The 27,625-nt window shown below is 38.7% G+C and overlaps 1 protein-coding gene across 1 annotated transcript in view; it reads left to right on the top strand.

The window, feature by feature from the left end:
* Window positions 1–12,155: 12,155 nt before the first annotated feature.
* RIPK4 (receptor interacting serine/threonine kinase 4) overlaps window positions 12,156–27,625 on the top strand; it is a 31,037-nt gene continuing 15,567 nt past the window's right edge. Inside the window, exon 1 of the mRNA XM_081326556.1 lies at window positions 12,156–12,400. Coding sequence (XP_081182682.1) covers window positions 12,219–12,400 — 182 coding nt within the window. The 5' untranslated portion in view covers window positions 12,156–12,218. The remainder of the gene's footprint in view (window positions 12,401–27,625) is intronic.

Raw genomic sequence — 27,625 nt, 5'->3', positions numbered from 1 at the left:
ATCAGAAGGTCGACAGTTTGGCGGGTCAAATCCTGAGTGCCGTGTAACAGAGTAAGCGCCTGTTACTCGTCCCAGCTTCTGCCAAGCTAGCAGTTCGAAAGCACGTAAAAATGCAAGTAGAAAAATAGGGACCACTACGGTGGGAAGGTAACAGCATTCCGTGCGCCTTTGGCGTCTAGTCATGCCAGACACATGACCACGGAGACAAGCACTGGCTCTTCGGCTTTGAAACAGAGATGAGCACTGGCCCCTAGAGTTGGAAATGACTAGCACGCATGTGCGGGGGAACCTTTACCTATTTTGTACACATGAATTTTAAAACTATGTCACCAATCATTTTCAGGAATGTAGGTACTGTTCACTAGGAAACAGGTAATATATTTCATCTTTCCAGCAGTACTTGAGATATTTAACTAACCAAGCCCTTTGTTCATAGGGCCTAAAGCAGAAATATATTGCTTTCTTTGCTGGGAGATAATGAGAAAAACTTACCTTATGCTTACTTCTTGTTTGCCCTAGAAAGTTAAAGGCAAGAAAAAGTAAAATCCTAATTCTCTGATCATTTACTAGCATTTTAGACATTTAGACCTTCAGAGATCAATATTCAAATGCCAGCTGAAAGGTGGAATCTTGTCCAAGGCCATTTATTATCTCTTTCCTTTGTTCCTTATCTGTTCTTTTGAAAATAGATTCTTGAAGTAAAAAGGATTAATGAGATAAGATGGAATGATTTTCAACACTGATTTGCTGTCACTTATTTATGCTTTAATTGTCAATTTCTACTAAAGCAACACTTTGATTTGAACAATTAAGATTTGGTTATCAAAGGGTCAGAACTTCAAAGTGATACTGTTTGTTTTTCAATAGTCTGAAATACAAACATAAGGTTTTTAGGTCAATTATTACAATTTCTGTGAATCCAAAGCTTTCATACCACAGAAGAGAGATATACATATTACAAGTGAAAACAGGCATTTGCAGAATTGTTGAGATCAGTAGGTTATCACACAGATCTTTAAATTGACACAAAATAAAAAATGATAATATTCAGAAAATACTGGAAGGATAATCAACCTCATGAAGTTGTTACTGTGGAAAAACTGAAAAGAGTTCTATTCATGCTACCTTGAGTTCCCAAAAGAAAGGCAAGATATAAATCTAATAAAGAGAAAGGGGCAATGGGATATTGAAATGTGAGCTACCATAGTAAACTGAATTATTTAACCTTCTTAGTTTAAGACTTTCCACCAAGAACTGTGAGTATTAGTAGTTGGCTAACATAAGTAAGCAAAGTTATATAAAAAGGTTTCAGAAATGTTTGCCTGTAGGTCTGACACAATAGCTGTGCTGATATTATTAGCTTATCTAACAACAGGAGATATAATTTATTTTCCCATTTAATTTTAATTTTTTTCTTTATTCCTTCCTATATGAGCATATTTTCAAGCAGCTTATAATATCGTTCTTAGGCTACCATAATAATAACATGTTAAAAATAACAAAACATTCTCACAGGGGAAGACACGAAAGTGAAATGATTGGGCTTTGTCAGGTATTAAAGGATATAAGAGGAGGTATCTAGCCATAATAGGTGGTCAAAGAAGTTACTGAGGTTCCTATTACAGCAGTGAATCCAGGAACAGTGAAAATACATTCCATTTACAACAGACAACCTAACCAGTTCCTGTACCCAGAAATCATACTCCCAACAAAGCCTCTGCTTGTTGGGATTTATCCATCCCATTGTTGTGTTTAGACATGCACAGCCTTTCCCTGATACAGAAGTTATGTAAAAATAAAGCCAAGTCTAGGTTTTGCATAATGCTGCTGATGCTAAGCCCTCAAACTCCTAATGATTGACTCCAGTGTCTTCGTATGGATAATGGACAGGATTGGAGATTAAAAAAAAACAAACAAGTTTTGAGGAATCCTTTGGTATAGCTGCTGGAGTGCAGGGGAAGAGTCATCCAACACTACTCTCCACCACTGGAAATAGGAATAGAAGAACAGAAGCATGCAGTTTCCAATATCTAGATGGTACAGGAAAACATGCTCTTCATGATATAACCCTAATTATTCAAGGGATCGCCTCTGTCTGATTGTTTCTGTGGGTCTGGCAGAGTGAAATGCTTCAGGTCCCATCAATTAAGCAGAGTCATTTCATAGGACCCTACTAGCGTGCCTGCTCTGCTTCAGAGCCTGCTATCTGAAGTGATATCCAGATTTAAATATCTGAAAAACCACATTAATATGGCTTATATTATCCTCCAAGTTTCTCTAAATGAGAAGATATTGCAAAACACATTTCCTAGCTTATTTAGTTTTAGTATTGGGCTTATATAGTTTTGAAAAAAGGATTTCCTTTTATCTAATAGAATCAAAGGTAACTTTTTTTATTATATCCCAGTACCTACCATCATTTATATATATATTATTATTTTTTCTGTTAGAACACTTTCATAATGCTGTGTACCAGAGATCTAATGATGGAGCTTCTGAATTTTCACAATATTGTGCTAAAGCCAACCTTGTAGCAACAATCGTGAATTGCAGTTTCAGTTGAGTTATTTCATTAAACAATAACAGTAAGTATATCTTGTACCTTTACTAAGTTTTCTGTTATACATGGGCCTTTCCCGGTAATTTTATTAACTTAAATGGGGTATAATGAATCAGATATAGATAAATGCATTTTATTATTTTAAATAATTTTCTTGATATTTGCTGATAGCAATCCTAATGGGAGTTCTTCCAAAGTTTATCTGAGATATCAATTCTTAAATTTGATTCCTATGTCTCAAAGAAATTGAGATAATATTGAGAGATATTGATCCCACTGCAGTGATTTGTTTATATAAACAAAAAATAATAATGTAGCATTATTTTCTCCCTATACCAGGGGTAGGCAACCTCGGCTCTTTTATGACTCATGGACTTCAACTCCCAGAATTCCTGAGTCAGCTATGCTGACTCAGGAATTCTGGGAGTTGAAGTCCATGAGTCATAAAAGAGCCGAGGTTGCCTACCCCTGCCCTATACTGACCAATTTTGTAACAAAAGACATGTGTTGCTAGTTTTTCCTAATCATAATAAGAGACTTAATATTTAAAATGACTAATTCAGGAGACACCTTAAGGCAAGTAGCATTTGGGTAGGAAATGCTAAAATATTGTTAATGAAGATCATTTTGATAGGGTAATAATTTCATTTTCACATTAAGTTATGATTAACTTTTGTGGACAGATTCCTAGGAACAGAAATGCTGGATGTTTTCTTCTGTCGCAGCTTTTCCCAACCTGATGCTTTCAAAAGTGTGAGACTGCAAACTATATTATCCCTAGTCAACTGCAATGTCCAAACAAGAAATGAAGATAAGAAATGAAGGTAAATTTCCATTGGAAGTCATGACATTAAAACAACAACAACAACGTTATTGTTATTGTTATTATTTTAATGTCCAGCTAATTTCCTTAACAAGGAACATAGGTGGGCATGAATGTTGCAAGTACACCAGACAGCTGAAGGGAAAAGAAGGAGGGGCACTGGAAGAATACCTGAAGGACAGTGAAGAAGATGCACTGAAGCTAGTATACCTGGAAAGCTTACTGAGTACTGGAAAGTCCAAGCTGGCCTATAAGAAAGACCAAATGAAGAATAGAAAAGGGGCATAGCAAAAAAAAAAAAAAGCTAGCAGGCAAAGCAGATAAAACAAGACCTGATAATGGCTAAGACGAGGAAAATTTAAGAAAGACTGAGGGTCTGGCTGCAAAAAAGCAAGCCTTAGGAACAGAGTTGGAAGCAAAATAAAATGGAAAATTGAGAAGATAGCAACAAACAGCAAATGCCATCTCTGCAAAGAAGCTGAAGAAATAATAGATCACCTACTTAGCTGCTGCGAGTAGATCATGCGAGCTAACTGCAAACAATGGCACAATAAAGTAGCAAAGTAGCAACCAGGGCTTTTTTTCTCATAGAACGCTCAGAACGGAGTTCCAGCACCGTTTTTGGATGGAACCTTGTAGGGTAGGCAAGGTGGGTTGTATGACCTGTGTGAGTTCCGGCACCTTTTTCTTTTACAAAAAAAGCACTGGTAGCAACCATGGTAAATTGGAAGATTTGCAACAAATACTATTTGCCTGCAAGCTGGAACTGGTGGGACTATAAAATAGACAAAAAATAGACAAAGTAATAGAAAATGAAGAAACTTAGGGTTAGGGTTGGCACCCGTCACCTAACACCTCAGATTTAACAACTATTGATAAGAAAGACAAAAAGGTCTGGTTAGTGGGCTGGAGAAAATAGAAGAGAAGAAAAAGAAGTGGAGAACTGGAGAAAATCACAAAGCAGAAAGTCAAATGACTGTGGCAAAAGAGAGCAAAGATACTACCAATAATCACGGGTGCCTTGGGTACAATCCCAAAACAATTGGAGCACCACTAGAACACTATTAAAGGTAAAGGTTTCCATATCTAGTCATGTCCAACTCTAGGGCGCAGTGCTCATCTCCATTTCTTGGCCGATGGAGCCAGCACTGTTCAAAGACATTTTCTGTGGTCATGTCTCTAGTATGGCCATATGCCAAAGGTGCATGGAACGCTGTTACTTTCTCACTGAAGTGGTACCTATTTATCTACTCACATTTGCATGTTTTCAGACTACTAGATGGGCAGGAATTAGGTCAAGTAATGTGAACTCATCCCATTGCACGGTGCTCAGGTCTCAAACCCAGGCTATTAAGACTATGAACCTAACTATAACATTATATATATATATATCCTACATCCTACAATGGTACTTTTAACATCATCAAACAACATCTGCCTCTCTCAGGTCCTTGGAAAGAACTTGATAGGTGAATAAAAATGCCAAATCCAATTATACCACCTGGCTGACGGTGTGGCTAACCGTATGAATGGGGGATGTCAATTTTTCAGCAGGACTGTCACAAGAAATCAAGTCCAACTTAAAGGATTCTTTAAGTTGCACATAGAAAGATGAGATGCAAACTTTTCTCATAACCCACAGCTTATCTAATAGGCAGCTCATAGATTAGCTGGGCTATTCCCCCCAAAAAACTAAACAATCCGGTGTCGGGTTGATACTTTGATGTAGACTATATTTCAGGACTTTAGGCTAGATTGGGAGTAAAATAAATTCAGAAGAAAGTAATGGCAAATCAAGAAAACTGCATAATTGCAGTGTATCTTTAAAGTCATCAGTAGTCAAGCTCAGATCTGGATATTTTGTTTTTCTACCTTTACTCACAAATGTGATGAAAACTATTTTCAATCTTAGATCTAGTTTAAAGGTAAAGGTAAAGGTTCCCCCGCACACGCGTGCTAGTTGTTTCCGACTCTAGGGGCCGGTGCTCATCTCCGTTTCAAAGCCGAAGAGCCAGCGCTTGTCTGAGGACGTCTCCGTGGTCATGTGGCCGGCATGACTAGAGATCTAGTTTAGAGGTTACCAATTTAGGACTACATTCAATTGCTAAAAATCTTAGACATGGCTATTAGCACGGTAAAAAAAATTTCATCTGTGACAATGCGGAAGTTCAATAGAACAACACAGTAATAATATAAGCTGTAGACTTCATTTTTAAAGGTAAATGAAATAAAATCAAATTTCGATTTAATTCTGGGCCTCACTCACTGCTTTTTTTGGATTGACACCTATAGAATTTTCCAAGACCAAGTGTGGCCCTTCACTTGGAAAAAGTTGTGGATCTCTGCTCTTGTTGGTACTGACCTAGGGGGGTCTAGTGTTCCTTTTTTAAAAAAATAAAGGAACCAACAATGCTTCTAGCCTGAGTTGAGCATTAAATCTAGTTTGGTCTTCAAACAACAAGCAAATTCTGGCCTGATTTTATCGGTACTGTACTTTTCCATCTCTAAACCTGATCCCAAATAATCCTTTCCTATAGCTTGTATTCTGAAAGCTGGCATTCAGCAATGTAGCTGGGTTTGAAGAGCCCCCTCCCTCCTCACTTTTCTATCTCCATATTCTTAGCATCTTGTAATTATCCAAGCCCCATAAGAACCAGTAGCCTTCAGGGAACAGCTGATCTTCCTTTGCTTTTGTTTTAAATACAAAAGCCATTTGTCTCCTCTTTCCTGTTCTACAGTTTTAAGAGGGCTTGTAATCATCATAAACATGTTGAAACACATAGCAGTTCACCTTAAAACAGTTGTGAGATAGAGAACTAAGCTTTCTTACTTCCTGGATCAAGCATAACTATAGTTAAAACAAAAGAACACACAGCTTGGCATTAATAACACAGTGAATTTAGCTTTGGCAGATTATAAATGTACAGTATACATGTTTCTGCAGACAATAAGATATTGTATACGAGTATGAGCCCAAACAAAGCAAATATTCTAAAATTTCTGTCTATACTTTCTTATACTGTTGTTCGATACCCTTGGTTTATTATGAAATTTTGTTTCTTACAAGGAAGTCATATACCAGTTAATTAAAAAACAAAAAATAAGAAACTCTGGTATTTCCTCTGTTGCAAGGTTCATTGAAAACATATTTTGGTCTCTTTAAAAGAGAAAGGGAAGTGCCATCTTTGGCACTGGTTGAAACCGCAGGAAGAGAGATGCCTTTATGGCAATATAGCAGTGATGGGGAACCTTTTAGAGACCGAGTGCCCAAACCACAACCACAAACCCACTTTTTTAACACAAAGTGCCAGGGCCGCATCAGCATTGTGGTGCCCTCAGGGGGGGTGTGGGGGTGTGGCTCACTGGGTGGGCATGGTAGCGGTTGTCACAGCAGACTGGGTGGGCGTGGCTGGGGTGGGTATGGCCACCTCAATGTTACTTATGGGGGGATGCCTGTGGGGGCCGGGCAGGGTTGGGGGAGATCCAGGGGGTCTCTGGTGGGTGGGGTGGTGGGCAGGAGGCCCAGCATAGATGGGGGGAGGCATGCGATCTTAGCTGGAACTGGGGGGCCATGGTGCCGATCGGGATCTGGCTTTTCCTGCCTTTGGCTTGCTGGGTGTGGGTGTGCTCTACCACCTCTACTCAAGCTTGCTAGCTGGCTGCTTCGCCTCCTTTGTGCTGGGTGGGGCTGCCACTCCGGGCAGTGGTGGCAGCCTACAGTAATGGACCTGTGCAAGCTGCTGGTAGCAGCGATGCGTGTGCCCACAGAGAGGGCTCTGAGTGCTGCCTCTGGCATGCGTGCCATAAGTTCACCACCACTGCAATATAGGATATAAATAAGCATGTTACTCCACTCTATTGATCTCATCCTAACCAAGTACTACCCTTCTGCTTTTCACTAATACCTTGGCAAATGCTGGCATGGCAGCTACACCAGTGGATAATTACCTAACCAGAGTAGTATCTTGGTGGTTCTGTAATAAACAAAGATGCATTCTGGAAGAATCAGGGCTTTTTTTCTCATAGAACGCTCAGAACGGAGTTCCGGCACCTTTTTTGGATGGAACCTTGTAGGGTAGGCAAGGCGGGTTGTATGATGTGTGTGAGTTCCGGCACCTTTTTCTTTTACAAAAAAAGCACTGTGGAAGATGGAAGTTTACTTGAATGATCAGAATCTCAGATTTCTCACTATCAAATACAGATGTAATTGTAGTTATATGATAGAAACATTATCAACGAATATCACCTTCAACTTAATGAAGTGGAAACAACATGAATAAAAATAAAGATGTAAGTCACTTCTGCTGCTTTCTCAATTCTAACAGTACCAAGTAGTGCCAAATCTTTTTTTCATCTGTCTGCTTATAACTTTTTTGTTTTCCAAAATGTCCACTTTATCGTTAATTTAACATCTCTAGTCAATTGTCCTACAGATTCTTAACTTCTTTCATTTCCTCTTTCCTCTTTCCAATTCTTTATTCCATTATCTCTTCAAAAATGGCTGAATTAGCATTAATTGATCCAGATACCTTCTTGTCTGATTCTTCAAACAATTTCTGGAATCATTTTTTTTCCTGTAGGTTGCTCTAATGATCCTCTCCTCCTGCCTTTGCCATTCTAATATGATTTATCCAAAAGTGAACATGCCTCAACTGCAAGGGAAAAAGTAAAAGACAGAATCCCTCCCTTTTGTTTTTCCCCCCATTTGGCCTTTCTGTGTCAATATTTTAGTCTCATTGGACACTCCGTAGTTAAACTCATAGGGTTTCTTTCCTATTTATTTATCTTCTTGTTTTATAAAATTCCTCAATTTTCTGAAATCTTTTAATATTAAATAGCACTCCCACTAAAACTCAAATACTTTGGCCGCCTAATGAGAAGGAAGGACTCATTGGAGAAGAGCCTAATGCTGGGAAAGATTGAGGGCAAGAGAAGAAGGGGACGACAGAGAATGAGGTGGCTGGATGGAGTCACTGAAGCAGTAGGCGTGAGCTTAAATGGACTCCAGAAGATGGTAGAGGACAGGAAGGCCTGGAGGAACGTTGTCCATAGGGTCGCGATGGGTCGGACACGGCTTCGCAGCTAACAACAACAAGCACTCCCACAAAAATCAGGTCTATTTACCTTTTTGGTGATAATATTTTCAAAAGCATTTTCACCCAAAAATAATTTTTGAAAATTACTCTCCCTTTATCCAGTTATATTTTCTTACATCCAATCCTTGTTTAGCCATTTGCTAGTAGTTTAAAATTCTTTTAAACAGCTTCCTTTCGCTTTTTCTTCCTGTTCCCCCCCCCCCCTCGCAAGGTTGACTCACCAAGTGATTTTTCCCTTATCCTGCTGATTGGAAGATCTCTTAAACTTTAAAATTGATTAGATAGTGATTGAGAAAGTGAGAGTTTTGCAAATCTTATGTCGATTACAAGCTGCTTTGCAGTAATGAGCATGACTGAAAAATCCTATGTGTCTCAGCTCACAAGCTGATGACAAAAAACACAATTCCTATATTCTCCTTATGAGTAGCAGCTGGCTGGAGTACAGGTGGGCAATCCCTCAGTGTCTCCTTGTTTAGAGACATTCCCCCCACCCCCAACCAGAATTCAATGTCCGACTACTGCAATGCTACCCCTGCTCTTTGGGGATGTCTAGTTCACCATTAGACCTCAACCAGAAGCCTGAAATAAGTTTAAAGAAGAAAAGCAATAGAGACAGTATGACTGGCTTCTGACGATAAATATTTATTTATTTATTTATTTATTACATTTATATACCGCCCTTTCCCGAAGGACTCAGGGCGGTTTACAGGGTGATTAAAAACAAAAATACAAAAGTTAAAAACAATTTTAAAAAATTATATCCGTCCCTGAACAAATAAAACCCCAGTTAAAATATATAGAGATAAACCAAATGTTAGAGGTATAAATGATTTAATTATTTTCCATTTATCTTCACTTAATACTTCTTTTTGAAATATTTTAAATAGTACATTTTTTTAAAAAAAATATCTAGAAAGTTCGTTTTTCTCCATTGAACATTTATCAATTAAATTCATTATGTTATGTGAATTGAGTCATTATGGTTTTATAAATCATGGTTTAAAGATTAATGCGTTGTATGAATTCAGCCAATTCATTCTGCCATGAATTATTGTTAAATAAAACAGAAGACCAAAATAAATTTCAGGATGACCTGGATGGAGAAATGGAACAAAACAGGATGAAATTTAATAGAAATAAATGCAAATTCTTCACTGATAAAAAGAGAAATCCAATGCACGAATATAAGATAGACATAAGGGTGTGCACAATGTTCTGGCATTAAAAGTCCCATGTCTAAATGAGTTTGAATGGTCTGTTGCTTCCGATCTCTTAATTTGGAAATGAAACAAAATGGGCCTTTTTATTCTGATACAGCTCAAAATGTATCCATCGTGGTATCACTGAGTAAAAACCTACATTTAGGTGCTTTTCTTTGAGACAGTATGTGTGGATATCAGTAAGGGAAGAATCAGCTAAAGAGAAGGAAGGGAGGAAAAAGAATTCTGAAGAGGGGGGGTTGTGGGGATTTGTCACCCTGGGAGAGCAGCAGGGGCACCTGCTGAGAGAAGGGAGGGAAAGGACCAAGTGGGGAAAAACATGGGTACAATGGAGTGGTGAGATAAGAAGGGATTAGCTTGTGACATCACCATCCCCCAAGGGGCTCTTTTGATGTCCCTGTTATTTTCCCACTCAAGTGGTACCTATTTATCTACTTGCATTTGCATGCTTTTGACCTGCTAGGTGGGCAGAAGCTAGGGCAAATTGATGGGACTCGCTGTCCAGTTTTGAACTGCCAAGCTGTCAACCTCTCATTGGACTTTTGACTCAGCATCCTAGCCACACGACCCACTACTATGGGCCCATTAATAACATTATAATATTATTATCAGTGTAATTCATACGAGTCAAAACACACAGACAAGAGAATAACAGTTGGGGGTCTTCTAATTCAACCCCCTATTCAAGTTGGGGGTCTTCTAGTCCAAGACCCTATTCAAGTGTGTCTGGGGGTCTTCTAGTCCAAGCCCCTATTCAAGTTGGGGGTCTTCTAGTCCAAGCCCCTATTCAAGTTGGCGGTCTTCTAGTCCAAGCCCCTATTCAAGTTGGGGGGTCTTTTAGTCCAAGCCCCTATTCAAGTTGGGGGGTCTTCTAGTCCAAGCCCCTATTCAAGTTGGGGGGTCTTCTAGTCCAAGCCCCTATTCAAGTTGGGGGGTCTTCTAGTCCAAGCCCCTATTCAAGTTTTTATTTTATTTATTTTTATTTTAATTCCATTTATATCCCGCCCTTCTCCGAAGACTCAGGGCGGCTTACAAGCTTAGCAGTAGCCTTCATTCTATGTATTAGGGCTTTCACACACACCCCAAGCGGCATTATTACAAAGTCAGCTTAATTGCCCCCAACAATCTGGGTCCTCATTTTACCTACCTCGGAAGGATGGAAGGCTGAGTCAACCTTGAGCCTGGTGGGATGCGAACCTGCACTAATTGCAGGCAGCTGGTGTTACTTAAGGAGGCATTAGCCCACTGCTCCACCAAGTTGGGGGTCTTCTAGTCCAAGCCCCTATTCAAGTGTGTCTGAGGGTCTTCTAGTCCAAGCCCTTATTCAAGTTGGGGGTCTTCTAGTCCAAGCCCCTATTCAAGTTGGGGGGTCTTCTAGTCCAAGCCCCTATTCAAGTTGGGGGGTCTTCTAGTCCAAGCCCCTATTCAAGTTGGGGGGTCTTCTAGTCCAAGCCCCTATTCAAGTTGGGGGTCTTCTAGTCCAAGCCCCTATTCAAGTTGGGGGTCTTCTAGTCCAAGCCCCTATTCAAGTTGGGGTTTTTTTAGTCCAAGCCCCTATTCAAGGTGGGGGTCTTTTAGTCCAAGCCCCTATTCAAGGTGGGGGTGTTTTAGTCCAAGCCCCTATTCAAGTTGGGGGTCTTTTAGTCCAAGCCCCTATTCAAGTTGGGGGTCTTTTAGCCCAAGCCCCTATTCAAGGTGGGGGTCTTTTAGTCCAAGCCCCTATTCAAGTTGGGGGTCTTCTAGTCCAAGCCCCTATTCAAGTTGGGGGTCTTCTAGTCCAAGCCCCTATTCAAGTTGGGGGGTCTTCTAGTCCAAGCCCATATTCAAGTTGGGGGGTCTTCTAGTCCAAGACCCTATTCAAGTGTGTCTGGGGGGTCTTTTAGTCCAAGCCCCTATTCAAGTTGGGGGTCTTCTAGTCCAAGCCCCTATTCAAGTTGGGGGTCTTCTAGTCCAAGACCCTATTCAAGTGTGTCTGGGGGGGTCTTCTAGTCTAAGTCCCTATTCAAGCAGGAGACGCAATACCATTTCAGATCTCTGAATAACGCTGGAATTTTTTTTTTAAAAAAGCGGTCGTTTTTACACTGGAAAAGAATATTTAATTGAAAAAGTTTGTCCGTTCACTCGGTTTCCCCCCCCCCGCCACTCCACTCCCCGGTTTCTTTTGTTCTTTTGATAAAAAGAAGATAAAAAGCCATTTTCTCTAAAGCATGCATCAAGTAATCCTATCCCGGCGCCCCCGCGTTTCAGTGGAAAACCCGTCTTTTATTCCAGCAGGCGATTGTGCAAGAGCTGTCTTGTTACAACAGCCACTTTCTAACTCCCGGGACTCCTCAGCTTACGCTGCCGTCGAAGCGGCGAGCAGCGAACCCCGGAAGTGATGTCAGAACTGGGTGCGTGAGTACACCTTGAGTCACCTGGGAAAAAAAAAAAGAGACAGTGGCGAGAAGCGAGGCGGGCAGTGGGTTGGGTGCCGGAGGAGAGAGCCACGCTGCCACCCTGGGGAGCGGTCCGAGGGCCCCATGGAAACGGAGGGTCGCTCCTCGTGGGCCATGGGGCTGCTGAAAACTTTCGACGCCAGCGAGTTCGTCAGCTGGCAGAAGATCGGCTCCGGGGGCTTCGGGCAGGTTTACAAAGCCCGCCACGTCCACTGGAAAACGTGCCTCGCCATCAAGTGTTCGCCCAGCCTGCATGTGGATGAGAAGTAAGTGCCCGCTTTGCGTCCAAAGGAGAAGAGCCGAGTTGGTCGGCGCGGCCCGGGCACGCCAACGCGCCCAAGCCTGCGCTGCAGGGAGCCTGAACCGAGTTTCCCCCCCCCCACCAATGCTGCTCCCAAAGGACAAACTTGCCGGTGACGATAAAAGTGACAACACTGCAAGCGAGCTGAGACCGTAGTCGGCTAAGAGACACGGTTGAGACGATTGGGTGTTCAGTTTGGGGGCCGGGAGGGCTTAGAAATGTACCCGCTGCAGTGTTTTAACAGGGCAGCGACACAATCACCGCCTGGGGGGGGGGACACAAAAAAAAACCCAACCCGGATCGCTGAACTGGTGCAATTCCATAGGTGTCAAACGGCTAGCCCATTGCAAAATGCTTGTCGATCTGTCGTCGAGTTTTATAACCCGGCAGTTCTGTAACGTTTCTAAAAGTTAATCCGCTTCGGAAGCAGAGACGTTTACAATAAACATCACTGCAACAGTTTGGGGCTGGTTAGTAGGGAATTCCTGTAGCTCTTGTGGTGGTTGTTTTTTTTTTCTTGTTTAATCTTTACTTGCATAATTCGGAATATATGTTTTGAAACCTGCTTGCAATTAACGCAAGGATTTTCTCTGCTAATCTGCGGGCTTGTTGCACATTAGCTTTAGACACTAGAGGGTTGGTTCCTCACCAGTTTAAAGTAGCGATTTCTGGGCGCTGTTAGGAAGCTTCATGGCGCATTTAGGGCAGACCGGTGAGAAGGCTTGTGGGGCGCGTGTTCTCTCGTGTGCGCTACAAAGATTAATGTTGGCTTGCAAAGCAACCCTGAAGAAAGGCAGGGAAAGGAACGGAAACGCGAGAAGCGCAGGAAGACACCTGCATCTCAGTTTGACTCAAAAGTTCCATAATCCCACTTCATGTTCTTTGCATCAAAGCACCCAAGGTTGCTTCCCACAGATCCTTTTTTTGCAACTCCCACATTTACTCGGTGCAGTTCTTCTGCCTCTGGATGTTGCTCCCGGAGTGCAAAACGATTATTTGCATTACACGGTGCCGTTTTGCATCGGATTAGGAAGGACGCGTTTATGCACTTAGGCGAATTTGCCTCTAGAGTTGCGCTAATGGCTTCTTTGTAACGCAGCCGATAAAAAGAGGCTGTACAAGCAGAGCCAGTTCCCAGCTGCCTGGGACGCTGGAAGCGATCGGCGAGTCGCAGCCTGCGCTGTTCTTGCCCTTCAGAATTGCGTGGAAAGGACTAAGTTATTCCGCAAAAGAGAGAGAGGGTGGTGGCGTGCAAAGAGGAGAAGGGAGAGAGGTCTGCGTGGTTTTCTGATGTAAAGCTGGGTGGATGGTGGGGTTGCGTTCACTGGCTTTACTCAAAGCAGTTCTTGAATTTCTGAGAATAGGGCAACAAACCCTGAATTGTGTTCTTGTCGTGGTTTGCTTGTGTTTGGCCTGACTTACCTGAACCCAGCTAGTGTGATTGGAAAGCTATGATTCATACCTTAGCATAATATGTGAACCTAGTCAATTATTGTTAACTGTAGTTAAACAATGTACTTGCATGGCATAGCGCAGAGTTTCTCAACCTTAGTGACTTTATGTGACCATTAATTACACTGGTATAGTGTGATCTGTGAACTCAATCCGTGCCATCTGGGGCTATCAGAGTGTCTTGGATTATATTCCATTATCTGCCAATTTTCTGCTCTGCCATTTGGAGGTTACCAACCAGTACTCATAAAAATAGTTTTACAAAGAAGCGTTAAGTGTGCTTATCCTTCACAAGGTGTCCCTTGTTCCCTAGATTGCAGTGAGTGTTAGATCATGTGTTTTGGTTAAAAGGATCACAGAGCTGCTGCTAGAAAAATGTATGCTCAGCCAGAGGACCTTGGAGAAGAGACACATGTAATATTAGACATTACTGTTAATGTCAAAACAGGTCTTAATATTAAACACCTAAGAAGAGGTCGCATGATTTACTTGTTTTATCTTGTTGACCTGGCACAATAGGTGAAACCACCCATTATGATTTAACATATATGAAAACTAGCTACTATATATTAATTGTAGTTTTCTGAAATAGGTCTTTTTTTAAAGCAATCTATTGCACAGTTTTCTTTTTGAGCCCAGTTCAATGTATTTTTAACCACAAACTGTAATTAAAAATCACCTTAATAAATGTAAATATGGTCAGATCTCCCTGTGTTCCTAGTCATTTTGGGAATCTGATGTAATTACAATGTATGACAACTATGCATGGAATAAAACCGCCTTTCTCATCAAGTGGAAATCAGTCACCCTGTGAAGCATTGCGGGAAAATTCAGGACAGATAAGAGATCATTTGGTTGTGTAGTAACAGATCCATTACCCCCCAAAAGTAATGATATCAGTTTGGATATACTTGTCTTAAAACGTATATATTTAAAAATATTAGAGGCTTCTAGGCAAGATAGCTATGTTAAAAAAACAGATTAGGACCATTAAAAACTATAGCCCACTCAGTGCAAGAATCTCCTAAAACCGTTTCTCAAACTTGACCATTTTAAGATGTGTGGACTTCAACTCCCAGAATTCCCTAGCCAGAAGCGCTGCCCTAAAACATCACCAGCAAACGTCTCTATAACCTTTGCTTGATCTCACATGTTACAGGAAGCAATTGCTGGGGAACAGAAACAGAAGTGCCACTGCGCTTATTTTCTGCCTATGGGCTTTTTCTTGGCATCTGGTTGGCCACATGAGAACAGAATGCTTAGATAATCATTTGATTGATTCAATTCAGGTTTTGTTTTCTATTTTGGCTTTTGTTTTATGGATCTATATGTACTTTGCTTCATGCCTGCTTTCTGGGTCCAAGCCTACTGAACAAAGTGGTGAGAATTTACATATAATTTTGCATTTGATGTATCTATTACCATACCTTTAATAAACTCTACAAATATATTCCGTGTCCTCTGCAGCCTGTAGGTGGCAAATAATATACCTATAGATTGCTCTAGGCATACTGATCTTAGACATATATTTCTTAGGTATTTTAGTTTGCAGACTTTGCGGATTTAATGTAATGCCATTTATCCACATAGGAAATGTTAAAAGCTCTTGTAGAATCAATTTGTCTGCAAGGTATGTGATTTAAAATAACTGCTGTTTGCGAAAATATCAGGTGATAACACATGGAGCTAAATTTCAGAAATGTGTATGTTCTCAAATGTAGTTTTAAGTTGTCCTGGTAGAATTTGATTAATGCCTATATTGGGAGGCCCTTCATTCACCTTTCTGCCTATTTTAGGCTATTTGCTGGTTCTTGTAGCTGAGCCACGTAATCCAAATTGTGTCATGCTACACATGCTAAGTGGAACTGTAATTTTTTTCTGGCTAAGATAGCTTCTAGAGTTAAACTATATATTAAATGCAAAAGAGTATGCAAAAATTGTTCATTTTATATGTAGAAATCATTTCCTAAAGCAGATTAAATGCCTCCACACATTTTTGGAAATTTAGTTGCAAGACTAAATAAATAACAAGACTGATAATGGCAAACACATTATCCAGTCCTGGTAATCCTCAGCTTATGTACATAACAGAACCCAAATTTTCTATTGCTAAGTGAGACAGTTATTAAGTGAATTTTGTCCCATTTTATGACCTTTCTTGCCACAATTAAGTGAATCACTGGAGTTGTTAAGTGAATCTGGTTTTCCCTGTTGAATTTGCATGTCAGAAGGTTGCAAAAAGTGATCACGTGACCATGGGGATGCTGCAACGGACATTAGTGTGAAAACTGGCCATAAGTTACTTTTTTCAGTAATGTTGTAACTTCAAACTGTTACTAAATGAACTGTTTTAAGCTGAGGATTACCTGTATGCACTTGTCTCCTGTTACATATTGTTCCTTGCAGTATGTTAGGTATAATATTCTGTACAGTATTCTATAATATTCTAAGCAGCTTTTATCCAATGCAATAACTAGCAAAATGGTGGGAATTACAACTATAACAGTTGGTCACATAAATTACTCTGAGGTGACATGATATTCCACCATTTTCATAAGCTTGGTTTGTAGGAAAACAAGGTTGCTACTGTTTTGGTAGAAGTTCAAAAGCTAAAACAATATCCTGAAAGTAGTTGTAGAGAAAAAAGGTAACCCAATTGAGTGTGATATTGTTGATAATTTATTACCAGTTTTATTCATGAGGTTTTTGACCTTGTGCACCACCCAGAGTCTTTTTAATGAGGTAAAAAAATGTTGTTAAATAAATATAAAACAAAAGCCCTTGACATATGAGATGTAGTAAGGGGGAACGTTTTCTTTAAATGAACAATGTGCAAGTGTGGAAACAGGTAGAATACCTAGATCTGTACTATGTTCTCTTTCAAGACAAACATCTTCTGCCTTTTCTTGTATATATTCGGATGGTAAAGATTGCAGGATGGCGTGAAAGTCAGCTCACTCCATGAAGGTAACCAGTTAGGTTAGAGCAGTGGTAGGCAACCTCGGCTCTTTTATGACTCATGGACTTCAACTCCCAGAATTCCTGAGTCAGCTGACTCAGGAATTCATGAGTGATAAAAGAGCCGAGGTTGCCTACCCCTGGGTTAGGGTATATTTTTCTTGTACAGTTTTGTCTAGACAAATCTGGGTATTTAAGCACTAAGTAAAAATAAGGAATTTGAGGTAACTAACTTTTTGGAATGTGATTGTTTCTGTAATAGCATTTGTACTTCTAAGAGGTACAATGGGTATTTTTCTTTCTAAAATTATCTTGCTGCAGAGATTAAGCTCCATTTCGATTGGAATGGAACAGTCTAATTCAGTAATTAATAAATCAGTAAACATCACATGAGGCGGCAAGTTTGACCCCTGTGCCCCTAAATGAATGCATATTAAAAATTATAATGATGCTGTGTCTAAAGATTCGAAAGGAAGCTTTGTTTTGATCAGAGCTTCAGCGATGTGCTTCATCAATGTGCTTCTAGGAAGCCAAGCAGCATTTCGCACTGCATCAGAGCTGCCATGTCACATCAGATTGGCTGCTCTGTTAATCCTCAGTGGTCTTTTGCCCAGGGCAAGAAAATATTTCCAATGACATAGATGGGGAAAGTTAAGCAGTCCTTATTAACATGTTCAACTGGAGGCACTGAGGCAGGGCACCCCACTTTTCCACATCAATCCCCATTTCAGAACGGATTGTTCCAGCAATTGAAGTTGAGGCAACTATGCAAAACAGAGTGGCCCTACCATTATGTGTCTGGGCCTCAGCCATGATGAATATCTCTACCTCATTCATAAATGGTGACTAAATATTGTTGTTAAACCTGTTGCTTGCAACTAATGACCTGTGCAATACCTAATGCAGAAAAAAAGGGCAACTCCAATAGTATTGCCCGTTGCTTATCAAATACTGGGTGGGCCTGATGGCGTTGATTATGAGTACTAGCCATTCCAGACAGCTACAAATCACCAGTTGCTTGGTTAAATAGGATATCTTCCTGGCTGGGATCCATTCCCAACACATGATCAATTATGTGTGTGCTCCTAATCAAACAGTGCCTTCTGCAGTTGTAGAGGTCAAAATGTGCAGCCCAGAAGCAGGAAATGACCTTGTTTTGAAATTCAAATAAAAAACAACAACATATAAGCAAGTTTGTCTTTGATCTGTTGTAATTTTTTTTAAAAAAAAACTTGTGTTACTTGAGGCCTGTAGTAAGGCTTCAACACTGTAGATATGTTGGAGAAATATTTATTGAATAGATCTTATATGTTATGAAACATAAGACTGCTAGAATTGAGGTAGAATAATAATTTAAAAAGCAGTCCTTGTACTTGTGGGAAAATGTTAGGAAGAAAAAAATCCCCAATCATTACTGCACTAATTAATTAATGCATTAATTTGCATGGCTAATATTCCAATCCAAGTCTTTTTTAAAAAATAATTTATATATACAGTATTGGAAATTCCACATATTGTGAACTAATTTTTCATGGATGGCATTTTAATTCAAGTATCTATAGATTCTAATCCTATCTCTGGGAAAGCCTATATTTGTTTCTTTCTGCTAAGTTTACTGTTAAAAAATGAGGAGACATGTATAAAATATAACTTATAAGAGTTCCTGTGGGTATTGACAATCTGTTGCAATTGAGAGTTCACATCTACATGCTAGAGATTTTTTTGTGATCAGTAAACATTAAGAGTAAAACACCAACCTTTCCCTATTTCCTGACCTTCAAAATCAAGTCCAATCATTCCTTAGCCAGCCATATTATTGATTTATGAATGGCTTCTTAAGAAAATGCTTGATATGAACCAAATTTTATCTTTGCATGTTCTTTGGAATCTGAAAAACTCAACACGATTCAAAGTATATTTCTTCCATCTTTTATTGAAATTGCTGAAGGTAACTGGTGGTTTGCAATTTATCTGGAGGTGACAGAAATATCAGGAAGGGTAGGAGAATCATATTACTGTAATTAGTATTTTTAAGAGTTCTTAATATTGGTAATTCAGACTCCTGTATTTGTCTCTGGCATCTGTTCTTTGGCTTAGTATTTTAGGCTGAGTTGTAAGAGTTGTCTTGGGTCACAGTATTTGTATTTCTCTCAAAGTTGTCTGCTTTATTCCAAAATACTTGGTTTAGATTATGTAGTTGTGAATTGGAATTTTTAGGTATCAACCCAGGGAACAAGGCTGCACTTTGGGCTACTTGTTGGATAAGCACACATTTTCCAGAAGTGAGTAATGCAGCAAAGCACCTTAGGAGATAATTATTGTGACTATTCTCCCTCCCAATGGTATACTCCCAGACTTTTTATTACCCAGTGGAATTGTGGTGGGCAGTGAGATAATAAAAACTAAGGAAAAACATTAAAATTTTCAACAAGGAAAGAGAAGATGCTGTTTAATTCTCCTGAGCTGCTCAAGGACGTCTTGTTGAATTCATACAATCTCCTTTATTATTGGACACCACTGGACACGGAAACCTTCACCTTTACCTTTAGTACTGCATACATTAGTAATTTTTGTTCAGATCAGTTTTGTGGTACCATTTATTCACATATCTCCCTTCCCACTGAATCTTTATGGTTCAGTTTGTATCCCTCCTCAAATAAAGCAAAAGTATTTTGCATTTTATTCATGGCCCTTCATTTTATCTTTCCATGGTCTTTCCTTATCTTTATACGTTAGTAAAATATGTATATACTGCTTGGAATAAGGCATTACTGATTTTCTGTTTCTTAAAGCACTGTGCATCTTGCTTCTGAGCAGAGGAGTGTTTTAAACATTATAAAACCACTACAGGTTGCAGCATCTGGTGACACTAGTTGCACTTGAGAAGCAGGATCAGTTCAGATTAGTGCTGGATGGAAGACTGACTACAGGGCATTCCTCAAGGATAAGTCAAAATGGTGTGTGCAGTGGCACAATCCAAAACCTAATCATATATATATATATATATATATATATATATATATATATATATATATATATATATATATATATATATATATATATATATATATATATATATATATATATATATATATATATATATATATATATATATATATATATATATATATATATATTGTTGTTGTTAACTGCGAAGTCGTGTCCGACCCATCGCGACCCTATGGACAACATTCCTCCAGGCCTTCCTGTCCTCCACCATCTTCTGGAGTCCATCTTCTGGAGTCCATTTAAGCTCAATATATATATATATATATATATATATATATATATATATATATATATATATATATATATATATATATATATATATATATATATATATATATATATTCCAATAAAAAGGGATGGCTTCAGTTGCATCCAGCATATTAATTTTTTTCTACACACACACACACACCGCCCACCCAGTTCACCCTTGGAGACAGCCAGAAAATCCAGGAAATTGTAGAAGAAGCAATAGCCAATCAATTCCATTTTGTTCTCACACAAGCAACATGAGTATGGCCATGGGGTTAACAGTAGTTGACTCCTATTCAGAGAAGAATTTACTTTTTAATGGGGGTAAACTAAATTGTAGCTGAGCTAACATTGAGTGAAACCTTTACAATAGTAATCTTTTAACAGAAAGATTTGGGTATCTGCTACGCTGTTACAACTGTTATACAGGTAGCCCACAATTTACAACAGTTCATTTAGTGACTGTTCAAAATCACAATGGTGCTGAAAAAAGTGACTGTTTCACACTTACAACCATTGCAGCAGCCTCGTGGTCATGTGATCAAAATTCAGACGCCTGGCAACTGATTCATATTTATGATGGTTGCAGTATCCTAGGGTCATGTGATCACCTTTTTACAGGGAAAGTCAGTGGGGAAGTCAGATTCACTTAACAACTGAATTAGTAGCTTTACAACTGCAGTGATTCAATTAACTAGGGCAAGAAAAGTCATAAAATGGGGCAAAATTCACTTAACAAATGTCTCACTTAGCAACCGAAATTCTGGGCTCAATTGTGGTCGTAAGATGAGGACTACCTGTAATTGAATCAACAATGAAAACTATTGGTTGACTTTGACTTTGACTTGACTGTGACCCAAGCTAGTGAGGATAACTAACATAATGCTTCACCTACAATGACATTTTGTATCCATTGAACTTTGAACATGTGTTCTCTGTCTTAATTGAATCTTTGTATTTTGCATTTACTGCAATAAAGGTAATAAAAATGTGCTTATCCCAACATAGAAAAATGGGGAAGTTCAATCTCAACCTTGTGTGCCATAGAACTCCGCCCACTTTGCCTTGTCTTGCACTCACGATAACCCTTGTTCCTTGCCTAAATATTAACCACAATATTATTCTGCTTTATCCACAAGGTGTTGTTATTTCTTAAGAGCCTTGGTGGAGCAGTGGGCTAATGCCTCCTTAAGTAACACCAGCTGCCTGCAATTAGTGCAGGTTCGCATCCCACCAGGCTCAAGGTTGACTCAGCCTTCCATCCTTCCGAGGTAGGTAAAATGAGGACCCAGATTGTTGGGGGCAATTAAGCTGACTTTGTAATAATGCCGCTTGGGGTGTGTGTGAAAGCCCTAATAAGCAGGCATATACATAGAATGAAGGCTACTGCTAAGCTTGTAAGCCGCCCTGAGTCTTCGGAGAAGGGCGGGCTATAAATTGAATTAAAATAAAAAAATAAAAAAAAATAAAGTGCCAGTAAATAGAGTGCTCTAGCACCCTTCACATGGTGATGTCCAAACCCTTTATAATAGCTAAGATAAATATTACACTTAATAAAGAAATTCAAAGTGCATGTATTTTTCATCTGTTGGCATATGTTCAATATGCAGTGAAATGTGAAAAATTTCATGCAGCTCACAGTGCAATACAAAGAATTAGATCCAGGGATGAATAGAGAGTGACTGTTTTCAGGTAACAGAAAATAAACCTTTACAGAGTCTTTATCTCTGTGATAACTATGACTATATTCAAAAGGCTAATCTTGCGAATTGTGTTTCTCCCAATATAGTATTGTTTAGTAAACATGAGTGACTTGCACATTTAAATAAAATAGATTGATGTGATTTTGGAGAAGTACATTACACCAGACTGCATCCCAGTATTTTGTTCATTGTGTGTTTTTATTTTTAAAACATACTCATTACTTCAGACCAGTTTGAGGTAGCTTAGAGGGTGCTATATATGGTCTTATTTTTCTTCCTTTTGATCTCTTTGCTTTGAGTCATAATCAAGAAAAGAGTATAAACCACAAGCACAAAACTTTTGCAGGTTTTCCTTAAATGCAAAAGTCTTTAAGCAGTCTCATGATTTAGTGAATACTTAGGTTTGTGTGGTGTAAATAAAAGTGCCAGTTTTTATCTACTGTGGTAATGTGGTTTAAAACATAAATGAGACTGTTTAACAAAAAAGAATATAACTATATCTCCAAGGCATTTATCATGAGCTGGAGAAACTGACACATACATTTGTAAGTTTGTTTAACTTTTAACTTTGTCACCTTCAGACTCATGCTGTTTACTTCAATTATCAGAGAAATTTTATTCACATTCAGATATTTTTATTCAAAGAATTTAAACGTTTCTCAGAAAAGAAATTTTACAACAGACAGTATGTTGTGCTCTGGCTTGTTCAACAAGCTGGAATCCCTTGTGAAGTTAAAAGGTAAAGGTAAAGGTTCCCCCGCACACGCGTGCTAGTCGTTTCCGACTCTAGGGGCCGGTGCTCATCTCCGTTTCAAAGCCGAAGAGCCAGCGCTTGTCCAAGGACGTCTCCGTGGTCATGTGGCCAGCATGACTAGATGCCAAAGGCGCACGGAGCGCTGTTACCTTCCCACCGTAGTGGTCCCTATTTTTCTACTTGCATTTTTTACGTGCTTTCGAACTGCTAGGTTGGCAGAAGCTGGGACGAGTAACAGGCGCTCACTCTGCTACGCGGCACTTGGGATTTGACCCGCCAAACTGCCGACCTTCTGATCGACAAACTCAGCGTCCTAACCCACTGAGCCACCGCGTCCCTTATCTTGTGAAGTTAGGCAATATAAATTCATGGCTAATAGGCCAATCCCTAGTTTTCCTCTCCTGTTTTTTTAATTGGTTTTGCCTTGCATCTCTTGGCATTGGTTAGGGAGTTGGACGGGACATAAAAATAAACTGCAAATAAACCAGGGAACCACAAGAAACCATGAACCCGTCTTTGCATCTTGTTTCAAGCGAGAGTTGCAGTCAGAAGATAGTAAGAAAGCATTATTTCAGCTGTGGATTACTGCCCTAAAAGAAATCAATTTATTCACAGTCTCCTTTCACTCAACACATATATCAGGAAATAAACACATTATGGTTTTAATCAGATCATGAATGCAGTATTGTATGTGGGCCTGAGTAATCCTAATTCCAAATATTTGGAAAATATTTTACACTACTTTGCCTTTCATCTGAGTAATCCATGAAATGAAAATAACTATGGGGCCATTATTTATTAGGGGGGGTGTTTGTTTTTAATAGTAGAGGAAGAATGTAAGGAATAATTAGACAATCCCTAATTGAACAGATGCTAAATAGGGGTGAACCATGATCTGCTAAAAAAGGTAATTTTTTTCTCTCTAGGATAACATGGATAAACAGCAGATTCTTTTAGACAGTTTGATTTGTCTTTATTAGAAGCTAACTTTCAAATACCGTAACTATTTTGAAAATTAAAGTTTTTCTGACAAGGTGGTGCATGGCTAGCTTCTGAATCTCAGTTGTGGTAATGTCCATATTTCTTAAGATATATCTTTTTAGGTGTTTGAACTTTTGCAGCTGAAAACAAGTAGGTGGTGGCATTTAAGTATGGCATGTCAATTTACCAAGAGAAGCCAGATATTAGAATTCTAAAGCAATGGGGCCTATTCAAAAATACCTGCAGTGTATTTAATCCAAACATTATCTCTCTCCAATGTCAAACTCTGAAGAAATTGGCTCTTGCAGATGCTTGGTACCTGTGCTGATCATAATGATCAAGCAACTATGACATCCAAAATAGCCCTTGTCCTCTCTTCACACCAAAGTTTGATTTTGCACAGGGAAATTCTGTGAAGCTATGGCAATTTTCCACTTTAGCAATTTTATTTGTCTGATGCTATGCATATTTTGAAGAACAAAACTCATGGTTGCTTCTAATCTTAAATAAATGAAATGCTATTATTTAGGTTGGTAATGCATCTGTGATTGCAGTGTGTGGTTTTCATAGTTTAGCCAAGTCTCACAGCATTGTGCATTCTCGTATGAAATCTGAATCTAATTTTTCTACTTCTTTAATTAATTTATCTTTTTAATTTAAAAAGCACTTTTAACATTTTGAAAAATGGCACCAGAATCCTAAAAATGATTGATTGTGATTAATTGGAGTAAATCAGCTTAATAAAATATCCTTTAAAAGTGGCTTATTTTACCCAATTAAGATAAATGATCATTCAAGTTCAACATCACACTTAAGCTATATTTAAATTTGAAGCATAAGTTTTAAAACTCCTTTTGGCCACATGAAAAGTAGAGAAATGTCTGGCTAAATACTCTCAGAGCTTGTCTGTGTATAAAATATGTATACTGTCTCCTCCAAATGCCATGATTTGTTTTTGCCATGGTTTATTGAATAAACCAATAACAAACTAGAGTTTTTCAAATGAAAGTAATTATAGTTTATTCAATCAGTCCTGGTTTTCACTATTTTTTTCCACCAGTTACCCACAAACAAACTGGGCAAAAGATTAAACCAGGATTAAATAAAATAAATGCAGGATTCAGGCAAAGCTGTGTTTAATGAATAGAAACCCATGTTTCTGAATCATGATTTGTAAAAAAATGTATTTCCCTTTTTTTAGGATGGATTTGCCTTTCGTATTAAACCAAACTTGATCATATTGTAATTCAGTGCTATATGTGAATCAGACCTACCTGCTTACAAATTATCACCTTGCAACATGACATTCCAGCAAGTAGACAGTGAATGTTCTTGAAATAAAAGATTGCAAAACAGTAATCTCTTTGAAAAGAAATTGAACTGATGGCTTGCTAACCTACATTTTGGTGTTCATGAGAGACATTCAGCATGTTAAGGACTATTATAGAAAGCCTATGGCCATGTCACTGAACTACATTATATTAGAAATCAGTCTCTGTCAAATCTGATAACAAGCTGAAAGGAATCTTGTGCCGGTGATTATTACAATGTGCTAAAGTTTAAATTAGAGATCAGCCCTTTATTTTGTAGCTGAAAGGCAAGAAAAGGATAGCATGGGGCTCCTTCATGCGTTGCCCATTGTCTGGGTGAGATCTGAATTGTTTGATAGTAACATTAGATTATTAGCAATCTGAGAGGCGTTAATGTACAATTGCTCCATCATAAATGCTTAGACTAGTCAACACGAGTCCTTAATTACTTCCTGGAATCTGTGCTGGGATAATACTATACAGTATGGTATTACAGTATCTTCTGGGCTTGACTAAATTAATAACTGACACTGATAAAGGATTTTGCATTATCTGTCACAGATCATTTATTTTAATAGCCTCATAATGGAAATCAGTTTAAAATAAAAGTTTCTGAATCAGAAAACAGTCTCTTTTCCTCCCCCACAAGAAGCCATCATATCCACATTTATAATTTTGACTTTATTCCTTTTTAAGAGAGCAGAAAATGGTATATATATATATACCACAGGAAATAAAGATTTGTCCCATGTTTGGGGCCTAGCAAGGTAATCTAAAAATAGTTAACAAGCATTTGATATATATATATATATATATATATATATATATATATATATATATATATATATATATATATATGTGTGTGTGTGTGTGTGTGTGTGTGTGTGTGTGTGTGTGTGTGTGTGTGTGTGTATCTGTATTTATATATATATATATATATTTATATATACACACACACACACACACACACACATATAAATCTGCTTTTTTATAGTGATTTTTTTTTACTGTTTATAGTGTTTCACTAATTGAACAAATGTTAACCTGGATTAAGTAGTGTCTTAAAATAATTGTACAGAGGAATTTGTGTTTATTATTGGAGTATACAAGAGAATTAAAGCACAGAGTCCATTCCTACCAAACAGACAAATATTAAAGAATGGTAATAATTTTTCCACTTTAAATAGGCTTTTGTGTTATAAAAATGAAGTGTTCATGGATAAATTGGCCTCTTTCAATGGAAATTGTTTAAATAAATATCTAAGTTCAGGGTTAATTAAATATATAATTCAGAGTGTCATTTAATATTTTTAATAGCTTGTTCAGAGATTAAACACACACACACACACACACATGGTTTTATTGCCTTTAGTGTTGTTAAGCACTCAGAGTCACCTCACAGCGAGATGGGCAGCAAACAAATTCAATAAATAAAATAAAAATTAATTATGCTGGCAGAGTACTTCTGCCAACTAAGCTGGCTGTCATCGTTTGCATGAGCTGTACAGTTGCTTGACTGGTGATGAAGTGTGAGTTAAGTACATAGAACATAGAATAATAGGGTTGGAAAGGAGACCTTTGAGATCTTCTAGTCCAACTTTGCTCAAGCACGAGCTTTATACCATTTTGGACAAATAGCTGTCCAATCTCTTCTTGAAAACCTCCAGGGATGGAGCACCCACAACTTCTGGAAGCAAGCTGCTCCATTGAATTTTTCTCACTGTCAGGGCATTTCTCCTTAATACTAGGTTACATCTCTCTTTAATAATCTTCCACTCATTACTCTTTGTCCTGCCCTTAGCTGCCAAAGGTACATGATACCAACTTTGACCACAGTTTCTACCTGATGTTTTACCGTAGAAGGAGCCAAGAATATGAGAGGATGCTAAAGTACTGACCAATTCCTTCAGGGGCAGCAAGAGCCCACTTTGAGCAATTAACAGGAATGATGCCATTACATCATGGCATTGTCCTGTTGCTTATGAATGGAAATAGCTCCAGACTTACTTTAGTCTGGGCTTGTTTCACTTCACTTCATCCAGTCTTCACAGCCTCCAGATATCACTTCAAGACTTCTATAGCATCTGCAGACCAGCCCAGGATGGCAATATGTAACTGAGTACAGGTAGTCCTTGACTTGCAATGGTTCATTGTGACCGTTCACTTACAATAGCATTGAAAAAAGTGACTTACGACCATTTTTCACACTTGAGACTGATGCAGCGTCCACATGGTCACGTGATCAAAATTCAGACACTTGCCAACTGGTTCATATTTATGACGATTGCAGGTTCCTGAGTTATGTGTTCAACTTTTGCAACCTTCTGACAAGCAAAGTCAATGGGGAAGCCAGATTCACTTAACAACCGGGTTAGTAACGTAACAATTGCAGTGATTCACTTAACAGTTGTGACAAGAAAGGTTGCAAAAAGGGGCAAAACTCCCTTAACAAATGTTTCACTTAGCAACATAAATTTTGGGCTCAATTGTCATAACCCGAGGACTACCTGTATCAGCATTCTGATTATACCTTATCTTGAACTGACAGATGATCTTCCTCAGTGGTTTACATGGGAAAAAGCATTGAGTCCTGAGAATCCTATGTTGGAAGAAAGCTGTCAAGTGCATACAGGTTAAGGGAAGGATTCTTCGACAGACAGCACAGGATTGTAATCAGAAATTTCAAATTTTCCATTAAAAGAAAAGTAACAGTGCAGTTTTTTAAAGGTTGAATATAATTGTACAGTATAACTTAAATGTCTTTATCAGGATTA

This window comes from Vipera berus (assembly GCF_964194415.1).
Source record: "Vipera berus genome assembly, chromosome: 4".
NCBI classification, from domain to species: domain Eukaryota; kingdom Metazoa; phylum Chordata; class Lepidosauria; order Squamata; family Viperidae; genus Vipera; species Vipera berus.
This window is presented reverse-complemented; position numbering and strand designations above follow the sequence as displayed.